At 43.7% G+C, this 13,622-nt stretch overlaps 3 protein-coding genes across 3 annotated transcripts; 2 read left to right on the top strand and 1 right to left on the bottom strand.

Annotated features, from left to right (window-relative positions):
• Window positions 1-259: 259 nt before the first annotated feature.
• LOC130934534 (uncharacterized) lies at window positions 260-1,614 on the bottom strand. The gene is made up of 3 exons (XM_057864096.1): window positions 1,543-1,614; window positions 978-1,439; window positions 260-511 (listed from the first exon to the last, which is right to left on the bottom strand). Exons 1-3 carry the CDS (start codon window positions 1,612-1,614, stop codon window positions 260-262), a joined length of 786 nt encoding a protein of 261 aa, XP_057720079.1.
• A 3,929-nt stretch (window positions 1,615-5,543) lies between these two features.
• Window positions 5,544-6,308, top strand: LOC130934533 (uncharacterized). The gene has a single exon (XM_057864095.1). The coding sequence runs from the start codon at window positions 5,544-5,546 to the stop codon at window positions 6,306-6,308; it is 765 nt and encodes a 254-aa protein (XP_057720078.1).
• Window positions 6,309-7,054: 746 nt separating this feature from the next.
• Window positions 7,055-7,615, top strand: LOC130934532 (uncharacterized). The gene has a single exon (XM_057864094.1). It carries the CDS (start codon window positions 7,055-7,057, stop codon window positions 7,613-7,615), a length of 561 nt encoding a protein of 186 aa, XP_057720077.1.
• Window positions 7,616-13,622: the final 6,007 nt, after the last annotated feature.

The raw sequence follows: 13,622 nt of genomic DNA, 5'->3' as shown, positions 1-13,622 counted from the left end.
GGTGCCGTATGAATTGAAATTGCAAATTAGTGTAGAGAGCATCCATGCTGCTGTGTGAATTGGAATTGTAAAGTAATCTAAGGAACACTGATATTTTGAAAAGTTCTTAGTTACACCGGTCATAAGATTGTATCATGTACAAAAAGAGTTAAGTCTAGCAGTTGCAACACATCAACAATCAGAACACATAAAGTTGTTGCCAAATCAGAAAAGGCAATCCAAAATAACATGGTCAGCTAGTTCATCAACCTAGTTGGATTCATTCAAAATCAACAAATTGGACCAACAGCTCCACTTCTGGGTGGGTACTGGAGATCTCAAAGACGGCCAGCTTGGGCACACTTATGTTACACTTGCGCAAGAAACCCACCCACCCTTGGCTAATGGTGCCACAATTGCGCCTTCTCTTGCCCCCGTATTTGCTGTAGACGGCCCGGACGGAAATCTCCCCCGATCTGAGAGTGACCATGACACCATCGTTGACGTCGTCTCCAAAGTGCGGCACATTTGGCTGGGCAAACCAAAATGGAGAAGGAGATGAAGTTAAGGACATGTGTAACATGAATGCAATGTGCATGCAGTCAAACAGAATGAAACGACAACTACTGACGATGGCATTATGAACAATTAGCATGCAATTGGGTGCTTCTTTCCCTAAACAATGGAATTTAAGTATTTAACAACAACATACATTACCAACAAATTTCTGTAATGAATTTGAAGTCAACAACCGATCCACCAGATAGCCAACCATTAACAATTAAGCAACAGCAGAGGACAAAAGATGTGGAAAACGTAGAAGGGCACACATGCCAAAAAAGTAAGGACCAGCGAAAGAACAACACTTTATGTTTGACCAGGTAGGCCGCCACATTACTTTTAATAGAGGGAACAGCAGGGGAACAAAACAGATAATGCAGTCCCCAAAGTTAAACAACGTAACACGTGTATATATAGTGGAGAGGGAAAGCCATTACCAGGAAGTGGGTGCCCAAGAGCCTTTTTGTGATGTGCATGATGAAGAAGGAGTGCTCGGACCGAAATGTCTGCTCCACCTCTGCTGCAGCTGCGCTCCTGGGGACATTGATGCACCCAGTTCGACGCCGGGGCGCTTCAGGAGCGCGTGTACGGTTCCGTCGAACCTTCGGGGGTGTGACGTCGACGGCTTCATCACCGGACGTAGCATACGTCCTCTCGACACCCGGTGACTGAAAGATGCGAACGCTGAAGTCGTCTCTGCCCTTGTGCTTGAACAGCAGAATGTTAGATGGTTGTAGCTTGTATTCACGATAGAACCTTTGCCATCCCCTGCCGAGAGTGATCTCTTTCCACCCCTTGGGTCTGCATGCAATCTTGTAGGTATGGTTTGACCCATCGGCGACCGTGACGTAGAGATGGTTGCTACCTTTGGGCAGGAGCCCATTCGGTAACGGTAGACGCTGCATATAAGGGCACATGAGGAGTCGGCGTAAGAGATAGAACAAAATGCGGAGAGGAGAGTCAGAAATAATGCAAAGAACAGAAGAGCAAGCTTTAACCTACCATCGGTCGCGACGGATCTCCTGCCACTTTGATAACCCTAACGACGTCACCTTTCGCGTGTTCTCGTACCATTTTCTCGTCCAGGCACCAACAGAGAAGAAGGGGATATTCTTAGTTAGGAGAACACCAAGAGAGTGGACAGCGTGTGAATCAAGCGGATATGAACGGTGAATCCTATCTAATTAATTAATTTAGTCAGAGTTCCACCCCTTAGCACTGTGCGCCAGCACCCTTCCATGAAGTCTTCCTCGAGAAGCCAAAAAGTTTCGTCCCTGAAGAGGAGAGGAGCTTCGAGTAGGGTCGGGTATTAGGGGTTGGGTTTTTGGCGAGTTCGGGTTTTCGTTTTTGGGTCGACTCAGTTTCTCTGGCCCAATACCAGATAAAAAAAAATGTTATTTTCCAGGATGACCAAACCAAAAAAAAAAATTTAAAAACCGTAAATATACAAAATAATAAGTGTAATTATGAACAACTTACCTGCTTCCATCAATCCGTGCATCCATCAACGGGCCAAGGCTGACAACACGAAGGGATTTTTCACTGACCCACTGAAATGGAATGTTGATAAGATTAGGTTAAGGCTATAATTTAAATTTTGAATTCATTCGGTTGTTATAGCTTTTTTTGGAAATCCGTTTATTGCCCTTGATAATTGCACACACATTAATTCCCAATTAATGTCCAGTCTAATCAGGTTTAAGGGTTATTTATTAAAAAGAAAAAAAAAATTTAAAAGGCGGGAGGTGTTTCGCCAGATTAACGCGCGTACGTTTACGTTTTTCACTACCCCCAAAAAAAAAGCGCGTACTTTTCAAAGAAGGGAATCACACTGAGGTAGTTACCTGTTTAAACCAGTCCCTTCATATTCTTTGTTGATCCAAGCATTTTAGTTGGAAACATATTTATCCTTTATAAATGAACGGAATTTGGCATAACATAACGATACGCTAAATGAAAATAATTCCGGTAGTGTAAAACCGATTTGCAAGGATAACTCGATAGACAGGTCTTCCATAACGCACCCGTAAATAGTTGCCGAAATGTTCTGGAATCATGAGTTAGAAACGTTAAATGCTAATGGCTCGAGGCAATTCCGTAATTTTGTTTAAACCGCTCAAACGACTTGTTTTATTTGGGTGAATTACAGGCATAGGGGCTGAGTTATGAGTAACAACAAACAATTTACGCTAAGCAGAGAACGAACCGCTGAAAGTAGATATAATAATCGCTACAGAGTTTTAATTAGCTTTTCATAAGATCAAAAGGACGACGAAACAAACAAACCAGATAGATCATTCAAGGCTTTGGTCATCGACAAAAAACCAAAACAACATAAAGATGTCACCCATGTGAACCAGTTCAAATACCTCCGTCACTATCTTCATCCTGCTCCGGTCGAACGCCTGCCTGGCGGGACAAAGATTTCTCCTTGGCTTTCAAAACATCGACGACATTGTTTGCCAGGAGTCGCCAATTTGAGCTTTTCGCCATCATTTCGGTTGCTTTGTCATACAGTCGTCGACCGGTCGCGTCGTATTGTTGTAAGGTCCTGCGAAGCAACTTTTCATCCCGTCGCCGTGCCTTCTTCTCTTCCTCCAGTTGATCCTCCTTTTGCTTCAATTTGACCATTAAGTCTACGGTCTTAGCATCGACCTGGAAGAGTTCCTCTGCCGCTTTTTCAATCCTAGCCTTCCATAACTCCTCCCTCCTGACAAGTTCGGCCTCAATGAGGTCAAAATCCGCGGACTATTCATTTGTACGGAAGATGTTGATCAGATTAGACATCGGCTCTTCCGTGAGGTCGACGGGACTAATGGTGGGGTCGGTGACGGTCTCGTTCGACATTTTCTCAGAAGCACACAGTGGAGAGAGCAGTGGAGGGCGGCAGAAAAAAAGGAAGAGGATAAGGATAGACGGAGAGGTGAGAGAAGGAGTTACGGCAGAGAAGAACTGGGAAAGAAGCATTGGGAGGTAGGGTTTGTCATTAAGGGGCACGCATACATATACCGTGTAAATTGGGAAGCTTCGTCGAATAAACGAGTAATTAATGTACTTGGTTTATTTTTGGGAAAATAAACGATTTATATTTAAAAACTAGTTCGATGGAAGAAAAAAAAAGGAACATTTTGCGTTAATATAGTTTTAAATTTGTTTTTCAATTGCCCTTCAATGCTCAGCTTTAATAATTACGTCTAGGATCTCCTCGATTCACGTGCCAAACCCACAGATGGAGCATCAATTACAGTGGGCGTTAATGAAGGCGTATGTGGGATGGTACCCGACTTATCTAGTAAGGCGTTTTACAGTATATAATCTCCCTCCCCAACGTTCCTTCATCGCGTCTGGTCTTCCATGCTAACAACGCAAGATAATTCCCTAATTATGTATCAAACCCTCAGATAATTCCCCGTTTTTTGCTTGGGGCTGTGAACTATCAGATACATATACATTTAATTGATACAAAACAGCCCAAAAAATTGTTAACTCAATGGCGAGTCGCCGAAATGCGTGTTTTGCGTATTTATGGGAAATTATTTCAATTTAAATCAACTCAAATTATTACTAACAATACAGGAGATGAGAAGATATTGATAGTTAACCGCATCTGGATTAAACGAAATTATACTGACTAGAAGCATAGAGTATTAATCTACCGAAACAATGCCATTCAAAATGGAAATGACTCAAATTTGGTTGTTGACGTGTAGTCGTCATTGGCGAGGAAGGATAAACTGATTAACAATTCAATATTAACGGATTTTCGAAATCGAACCGATGAAAGTAGATATAATAATCGCTGCCAAGTTTTAATTAGCATTTCAAAAGATCAAAAGGGCGACCTAACAAACAAACTAAATAGATCGTTCAGGGCTTCAGGCTTCGACAGAAACCAACACAACATAGAGATGTCACACGTGCACCAGGTCAAATTCCTCCGTCCCTGTGTTCACTCTGCTCCGGTTGAACGCCTAATAGAAGGGACAAATATTTCTCCTTGACCTCCAAAACATCGACGACCCTTTGTGCCAGGTCACGCCACTTTGAGCTTTCGGCCATCATTTCATTTGCTTTGTCATACATTCGGCGAACGGTCGCGTCACACTGTTGCTGCTCCATGCGCAGAAACTTTTCCTCCAGGTGCCTTGCCTTCTCCTCTTCCTCCAGTTGATCCTCCTTCTTGTTCAACTTGACCATTAACTTCAAGTTCTCAGACCTGACCTGGAAGAGTTGCTGTGATATTGTTTCAACGCTAGCCTCCCAAATTTCCTCCCTCCTGACAAGTTTGGCTTGAACGAAGTCACATACCAGGAACTTTTCATCTGTACAGATGATGTCGATCAGTTTGGCCATGGGCTGTTCCTTGAGGTAGACGGGACTGGAGCCGTTGTCGTTGACGGTCTCCTTCGACATTTTCTCGGTAGTACACAACGGAGAGAGCAGTGGAGGGTGGCAGAAATAAGGAGGTGGATAAGGATAGACGGAGAGGTGAGAGAAGGAGATACGGCAGAGAAGAACTGGGAAAGAAGCATTGAGAGGGATAGGGTTTGTCATTAACGTGCACGTATACCTATATAGTGTAGGCCCTATAGTGTAAAGTGAGAAGCTGCTTCGAATACTTTTTTTTCAATAGAAAATGTGTAATTAATGTACGTCATTTTTTTTTGAAAAAATAAAATATTTATATTTAACGAAAAAGAAGGGTTAACAAATTTAATGTAGTTTTAATTTTAAATTTAAAGTTATTTTTCAGCGTTCAGGTTCTAAACCGACGTTTAAGATGTCTTCGATTCCTGTGCCAAACCTAAAAACGAAGCATCGGTTACAGCGGGCGTAAATGAAGGCGTGCGTGGCACGGTTCCTGACTTATCTGGTGAGCCGTTTTGCAGTTTATAAGTTCACTACCCAGTTTTCCTTCATCGCATCTGGTGATCCATACTAACGACGGTCCTCCTGTAAACTTCCCCTTCCACCACCTATTTAATAAATTTAGATCAAATAGGATGAGATCTAGTGCAACTACCGAGAAAGGCAGAATAGGAGAGAAGGCCGGATATGGGAGAAGGAAAGGGAAAGGGAAAGGGAAAGGGGTCCCACCGCACGTCTGTCCGCTGACTCTTCTGCCTCGCGAAATATGGGAGAGAATTGCATCAAGGGTTGCGTCGTCCTCGATCCAGGATCTGTTTAACATGCAGGCGACCTGCAAGGTATTTTTGGACACAGGCCGCTCATCTGCGGTGTTCAAGGTGGCCTCCATGGCGGAGATACCCGTCGTGTTCGGTTATGACTTGGAGGACCGTCCTGAGGATGGGTTCCTTTACGTAAGCGCGCGTGCAGGAAATCTGGGCGCTATATTCCGTATAGGGATGAGAGAATTCTGCTGGATGGGCCGACACGTCGCTGGGGTCGACACCCTGCTTGAGGCCGCCGATGCGGGTGATGTCCAAGCCCAATACATGTGTGCGATGCTGCTGCTGACGCCAGGTGTTGGGGACGGGGCGGACGCTGGAAGGGGGGTTGAAATGTTTGAGAACGTGCTGGCTGTTGGAAAAATCGAAATGTGCAGAGAACTCTTCGGGCAGTTGTTCGCAAATTCGCTGATTGGGGTGCACCCGTCGGATCCAGGGAAGCCCGTCGTCTGCCGGTCAAGCGTCTGCCCGACCCGCGGGACCATGGGTGCCACCAACGATTCCTCGACTGTGTCCTGCGTCCACTGCCTTGCCGAGTTCGAGGTGTTGCATTTCTTTAGTCTATTTACTTTCAGATGAAGTTTCGTTGTAACCAAAGCTGAATGTATTTCATTGTTAATGAGTCGGGTGTTTGGGTTGGGTGGCCTTGTAAATCCCCACTTTCGTGGACCAGATAAGTGACATATTCGAACCGATGCATATCACCGTATTCAAACATTTAAACGGTGACACGCATAACCTTCGATAGAAGCACTATTTCATAACTTCATTAGCTAATAGGCCAAGCCGAATAAATTAAAAAAAATAAAAAACGGGCCATAAAAGTTCAATATTAGCGTTGGGACTAAACAGTACAGTAGTAATCCTAAACATACATTGCCGGGGAGGGGAGGCGTCGGTTTATGGTGTCTCCATCCCGTTGTTGCACTGACCCATAAGACCTGGGACTTTACCTGTCCAACAAAACGTCGGCCATCTGCCGTATGATTTAATTACGATAAATGCTTCTTTAATCAATATAATTATTATAATATATAAATGCATCGGTAAACGAAAACATCTAGAAAAACGTATGCGGTACTGAACCACGGGCAACCCCCCTCCCCCTACCCCCCGAACGGCAATATATTATATTAAAAGCAAAATGCCACAAGGGCATCTACAAATTCGTCCATCCTCCTTTTGTAATCTCCAATAATCCGTCCTAGAAGTCCCTCCAAATGGCCGGAAGTTCCCAGGAGGACAAAACGAAACTGGAGGTATCCATTCAGCACGAGTGTCTGCCGAATATTCTTCCTCTCGAATTATGGTCGAGTATTGCGACGATGGTTGCATCGAATTCGATTGAGGATCTGTTCAACATGCAAGCGAGTTGCAGGTTATTTGCATCTGCATGCAATTCCGACACCGTGTACAGGCACGCCTTGGTGTCGGTGTTGCCGATCGCTTGCTTCCTCGACTACTCCGGTACGCCTGCAATGACATTTCTGCGTCGATGCGCCAGAGCGCGGAATTCGGCCACTATGCTCTGCGTTGGGATATCTCATTTATTCTGGTGTGGCCACCGCAGAGGTGGTATGCGGACCCTGACCGAGGCAGCAGAGTTGGGCGATGTGGAGGCCTGCTACATCGCTGCGATGCTGCTTCTGTCGCTTGGTGACAAAACAGATGATGAGGTCTGCCGTGTATTCGAATTTTTTTGTGTCGTTCGTGAGTCCGGCACAGTCGAAAGGTACAGGGAGGTCTTCACGCAGGTGTTCGCCGGCCCGTGGTCCGATATACCCCCGGCGAACCCAGAAGAGTCCGTGTCATGCCGTTCCGGTAGTTGCCGTACCCGTGGGACCATTGGTGATGACAGCGATCTGTCCAGTGTGGCGTGTGTGTAATGCCTGGCCGAATACGAGGTGCGGAAGTTCTTGGGGACTTATTGCGTTTAAGTAGTTTTGTAAACCCTGACGATAGAGATGCCGATCATGCTAATTGCTATGCGTACTGATGGTGTATTTTACCTTATTTTTGTAAACTCTTTTTTTTTTGTTAAAGAACAGTCTTTTCGATCAATTATCATGTGGAGTACACAGATGACGCAATTAAGTCGTATCTTGGCCATAACTTAGTCTGAATAATTCTTTCTTCTTGACTGGGGTATGATCTGGACTTTGCACTATTGAAGTGACGTTTGAATAGACATAAGACTGTAGAGTTGATCAACCTTTTCCACCATCGGAAGGATTTTTTCTAGGGCTGCGTATTGAGACCTCGACAGGGAATTTATGCAAAATTGGTAACTTGTATAGGCAATAGGGATTGACCGAAAGGGGTCATGTAAAAAAAGGGTACGGGATAAATTTTTTATGAGCAATGATGATATTTGACGATGGTGTATAAAATCTGTACAGAGGTTGAACAACGATCATGTGGGTATGCTCAACTCGAACCACGGGATTGTATTCGCATAATATAACAGGGCCAGAGATTCAACAACTGTCCTTTAATGAACAAAATTTGCTTCAACATTTTAAGGAGTTTTTTATTATGTAAATACACTAAATGTATGTTTAGGGTTTTTAGAAGACGTATTTCGTATGATATAAAAAAGACACCATGTCTGTATTAATTTGTTTTTATTAGGTATTAGCGTTTGGCTTCGTCGTAACGTAAATCCCTAATTGTGTTTCAACAAGCTAAGAACATAGACAAAAGTATGCATAATTATATTATCCGGGTTTAAGTTCCACTGCAGAAGATCAAAAGGGCGACAGAACAAACATAGGAAATAAAAGAACATACAGGCCTCGGCGGAAAACATGACATTCAGATATCTTGCATGTGCAGCCCATCAACTACCTCCAACCTCGTCTTCATTCTGCCCGGCCGGATGACGACGACGGAGCAAGAACTTTTGCCTTTCCTCCACAACGTCCAGCCGGCGTTCCAGGTCAGACCACGGAAGAGACTCAACCTCTTCTCGTTCATGGCGCATGGCAATTTCAGCCTGTAATTCCTTCTCAGTGAGAACCAACTGTTGAAGGAGCGCGTCATTTTTTCGCTTCTCTGTTTTCAATTCTTTTTCAAGTCGTCGCTTTTCCTGCACCTCTTTCTCCAGTTCATCCTTCCTTGCCTCAAAGACGAACTTGGAGGCCATCAGCTCCACCTTTGCCTGCCTCAGTTCTGCATTGGTGGTTACAAGTGTTGTCTTTAAGATCTCCTCCCTCTTAACCAGTGCCGCCGCAACGAGATCACAATCTGCGGACTTTTCATCTACACGGATGATGTCGATAAGTGCGTCGATTGAGAGTTCCACGAGGTCCTCGGGACTAATGGCGTGTTCTGTGATTGATTGCTCCGACATTTTCTCGGGATAAGAGGACGAGGACATAGTGGCAGTTATGGAGAAGGGTAGACTGAGAGTTGAGAGAAGGAGTTACGGTGAAGAAGGGTTAGTAGTTAGTAGGGTTTGGGGTTGTGAATAATGGGCACGTATACATATATATAGTGTAAAGTTGCTTGGATGGGTTTTTTACGCAAATAACGTGTCAATGATGGGGTTTATTCACGAAAATAAGACATTAATTTAAGCTATTTCGCTTGAAAAAAAAAGTAAAGGATAACATTTAACATTTCTTCAATTAGCAATTAAGGAACGCAATTAAGCTTGTCATGAATATAACACAAGAATCGAAAAGTCAACATTAAATTTGTGCGTCGTCAAACCAAATCAGTTGAATTAGGAAAGCACATTAGTATTTCGTTCGTCCCTTATTAATTAATTATCTTATCTTTTCCAGAACCATCGGTAGAGAAACGAACGAGGCACTGAACCAATTAAAAAAAATATATATCCTAACAGCACAGAACGTATCGTTGGTGGTCGTGTGTCCTCTTTATACTTTGTATAACCTACGGTCAGGATTGCCACTTGGGTTGCGTTGGATTCAGTTAAGGATTTGTTCAACATGCAGGTTAGTTGAAAGGTGTTTCTGGGTGCAGCGAGGTCCGACGCTGTTTACAAGGAGGCGTCGATGACGGAGTTGCCGATTGCGTCCTTTTTAGACAACCATTGCCTACCTAAACATATGTTCATAGAACGATATGCTGAGGCAGGAAATCCGGGTTCCATGCTCCGGGCGGAGATGAATGAATTCTGTTTGTTTGGTGACTCCGTTGGTGTAACTGGGGACGAGTTGGAGGGCTGTTACATGTGTGCGATGCTGCTACTCTCTATTGCCAATGAAGACGAAGTGCTCGTGCGAAAGGGACTTAAATATTTTGAGATTGTACGTGCTTCATGGGTGATGTGGAAGATTTGTCCCGAGTCTCCTGTGTGCAGTGTTTGGCCGATTACGAGGTTCGGGTGTTCCTGCAGTTGTTTGCATTCGAATAAAAATTGTATATCTTGGGGTTTCTGTTTTCCTGGTTTGTCGTTTACGATCCTCATAATATATTTTTATTCTGTTTCCATCTTCGCGCGTGGGTATATACTCAATGGTGCGAATTGGTTTATAGGTTTTCCCTCGCTTGGATGCTCAGTAGTGGAAACGGAAAGGTAGAGGTTTTCTGTCGCGCGGACCCCACGCTCAGGAGTTAACGTGTACTTCAAGCCGAATTAGGTTCAGAAGCAAGTGTGCAGGGATGCCAGGGTCAGGTGTAGGGGTGTGGTGTACAGAGATATGAAGAAAAAAGTTTTGTTTTGTCAAATCAACCATAAAAAAATTAATGCAATTAACCGAAAATAAAAAATTTACCATATTATTCGATAACTTAATTTGATGTGATCACTGACGGTTTTTAATGGGTTTAATATTCCATAATGTACAGAATACGACATGTATTTAATTGTTTTATTTGACGCTTTCCAATAATAAGGATTATCAACGAGCTCCATTAAATTTGCAAACAACAAAAATGTCATTCACGTTTCCCAATTCCCATTTCCCATTTCCTGATATCTACGCAAGCTGGAAAATGAAATCCAGACTGCCCACCGGCATTTGGCAAAAGGATGCCACTTCTAATTGTACGTATAGGTAAATATGGGTCTAAGTACATAAATTAAATGTATTAAATATCCGGTATTAACCATAATGTTGTGTAACGAAACGAGTTACGCGCTAAGCCGTAAAAATTAACTAATGTCAGTGTATATTCTAATGTTGGGCAACGAAACGATTTACGTGTTATACCGTTATTGTCCTTTTTATTTTTCCTTGACCGGCCGGAGAGTATCGGTCGTTGTGTTGAAGCAGGCATTGCGGATGCTATACTCCGACAGGAGTTGACGGAGTATTTCCGGTTTGCCCGCCTGTGTAGATAGCTTCATCCGAAAATAGAGAGAAAGAAGAAAAATAACTCAAACGCTGCAGAAATTATATATAATTAAGAAAATCGAGTTTTACGCAGGGGTTACAGAACATGAAAACAACAGCTAAGGAAATACAGAAACACAGCAAATAAAGACTTGGAAGGTAGATGCCGTGGGTCATATAGCCCCGACATCGTCTCCATTCTGCCCGGCGGTTTCCTGATAGTCAGAGTCATCTGCCGTTGCCGCAGGTTGACCATACAGTTGGCGGACCAACAAACCTACCTTGATCTCCACAACCTCAAGCCTGCCTTCCATTTCACGCCACGGTGCCATCTGTTGCTGTTCCCTTCGACGAAGATCGGCAATTTCCGCTTTCAAAGCGTTTGCTTTATCTTCGAGTTGGCGAACGGTGGTTTGATGCTGTTCCATCTCCATGCGCAACTTCTTTTTCAACCGGCAGTCTTGTTCCAGTTGATGCTTCCTGATACTAGCCCTGACTTTCGCGGTGATTGCCTCGATCCTGGCCGTCCTTGCTTCGTCCTGTGTCCTACGAAGACTATCACTCAGAAACCTCATCCTCTGTTGGAGGGTGTTGATCAGGTCTGCGGTCGGGTGTTCCTCGAGGTCGCCCGGACTAATGGCGTGGTCGTCGAGGGATTCGTGCGACATTTTGTCGGATGAAGACCGGGAGGTTTGGTAGACGATAACGGCCCTTGAAGCTATGACTTTACTCCCGGCAGTGGTTATGGATAAATATAAGGAATGGTTATGAATTGTGACGGACTTGTGCATTGATATACATTAATGAAAATCAAAATTTAAGTTAATAATAAATAAATTATAAATTAATACATTTTATTGTGGTTAATTAATGTACGTATGGTATTCCTTGAGAAAACGAAGATAATAATGCACCTGGTGGTTTTATCGATAAACGAAGAAAAAGCCTGGGAAAACTTAGGCTGCATCCATTGTGCAAAATCCGCTATGATTGCAAATCTTGCAATGCGACGTTAGAGTAGACAGGAAGGGCTGCAGGTCTATGGACTGCTATGAATAACGTGGCAGACAGGACTTGTGTTGATCTCATAAAAAAAACTTTATTACTTCGCTATGCAACCAAGGGTCACCGAATGTGAGGTCAGTAAGTGGAAACAATTGTATTTTTCATAACTTAAATTTTTAATACTAAGCAGAAAACACAAAAATAAAAATGATGGCAAAACGAGACAAACAGTACCAAAACGGCAAAAACAAGTCAAATAGTTAGAAAAATTATTACATAATTGTGATAATAGATATATTACATAGGATAACCAAAAAAATATTGAGAACCCATTCATATCCAATCAGTCAAAGAGGTGGACAAACAGGATCAATTCATAATCAGCCCTACAATGCACGCACGGAATATGAGCAGCACCTCCGTCACCGTCGTTTACGTCCCACCCTCTTCCATAGCGTTGATGGCGGTAAATGGCACCCATGTTTCCACGGCTTGGACATGCGTGTGAAGAACAGACTTGATTCTCTTCGTTTAGCCTTGGGATGCGACGCAAGTGTCTCCACGTCCCCTGGACAACGCCGCGGAACACCAATTTGCAGTTTGTTAGGGCACCGGCCGCCTCAAGCCCACGAAATGTTTGTAAGCCCTTGTTCTTTGACTCGGCATCGTTGCGTAGCATCAGCATCATCGCCACTGTGTACTGGGCTGCCGAATGGCCCTGGGCTGCGACAACGTGCATAGTTTCCATCCCCGCAAAACGACACCCGCCTAGGAAAAGGTCAGACACAGCAGACTGAAACAGAACTTTCAGGTGGACATTCTGCCTGCATCGCGCTAAGAAGTTTCTTCCCGGCTGGTGCATGGGACTCACACTCTACCATCGCTGGTCCCAAATTGGAATGTTGGCGCATCTGTAAACGAAATCCTCATCCCCTACATTACGTGCAGTGGTGCACGACATCCTGAGACTGCACAAGTCCCTGACGGACAGTCCTGCGGTCCTTCCAGCAATTAAGGTCCATACATCGTGGGGAAGGTTGGCTGGGCCTGTCGGACGATACATCTCCTCCCCTTGTACTGAGCGCTCTCACACGATAGATAAATGGTCGGTTATGTGTAAGTACTGGATAACAGAAAGGCTCCAATCAGTTATCTCAATGGCTGTTGTTTACGGTGTATATATAGTCACCCGGTGCCGTGTGCGATGGTATCCCATCGGTTGTGTACCGTGCATCTACACCTACTCAGCTACAATCACGTCGTTTAGGGAGCCTGCCGGTTGAGTTTCCCGTCGGCTCACAGAAGGGTTCCTTAGCCAACACGTCCCTTGTATTCATATTTATTATTTTTTTTCATTTATGTTTAACTAACCGGTCAATAACTTCCCTTTAAAGTTAGGTTTTTTCCATTTCGTCGCTTGGGGATTCCCAAATATGTTTTTTTTCCTCTTTATCTTTTGTTATATCATAATTTAATGTTATTAGTTAAGTCTAATATTTTAATAATATTAATTGACATTATTTGGACATTGTTCAAAATTCTTGTTGTTTAACTATAATTTTAAGATATCTATATGTAATAA

Source organism: Arachis stenosperma, chromosome 6 (genome assembly GCF_014773155.1).
Source record: "Arachis stenosperma cultivar V10309 chromosome 6, arast.V10309.gnm1.PFL2, whole genome shotgun sequence".
NCBI lineage: Eukaryota > Viridiplantae > Streptophyta > Magnoliopsida > Fabales > Fabaceae > Arachis > Arachis stenosperma.
Note: the sequence above shows the minus strand (reverse complement) of the source record. Positions and strands in the feature narration are given on the sequence as shown.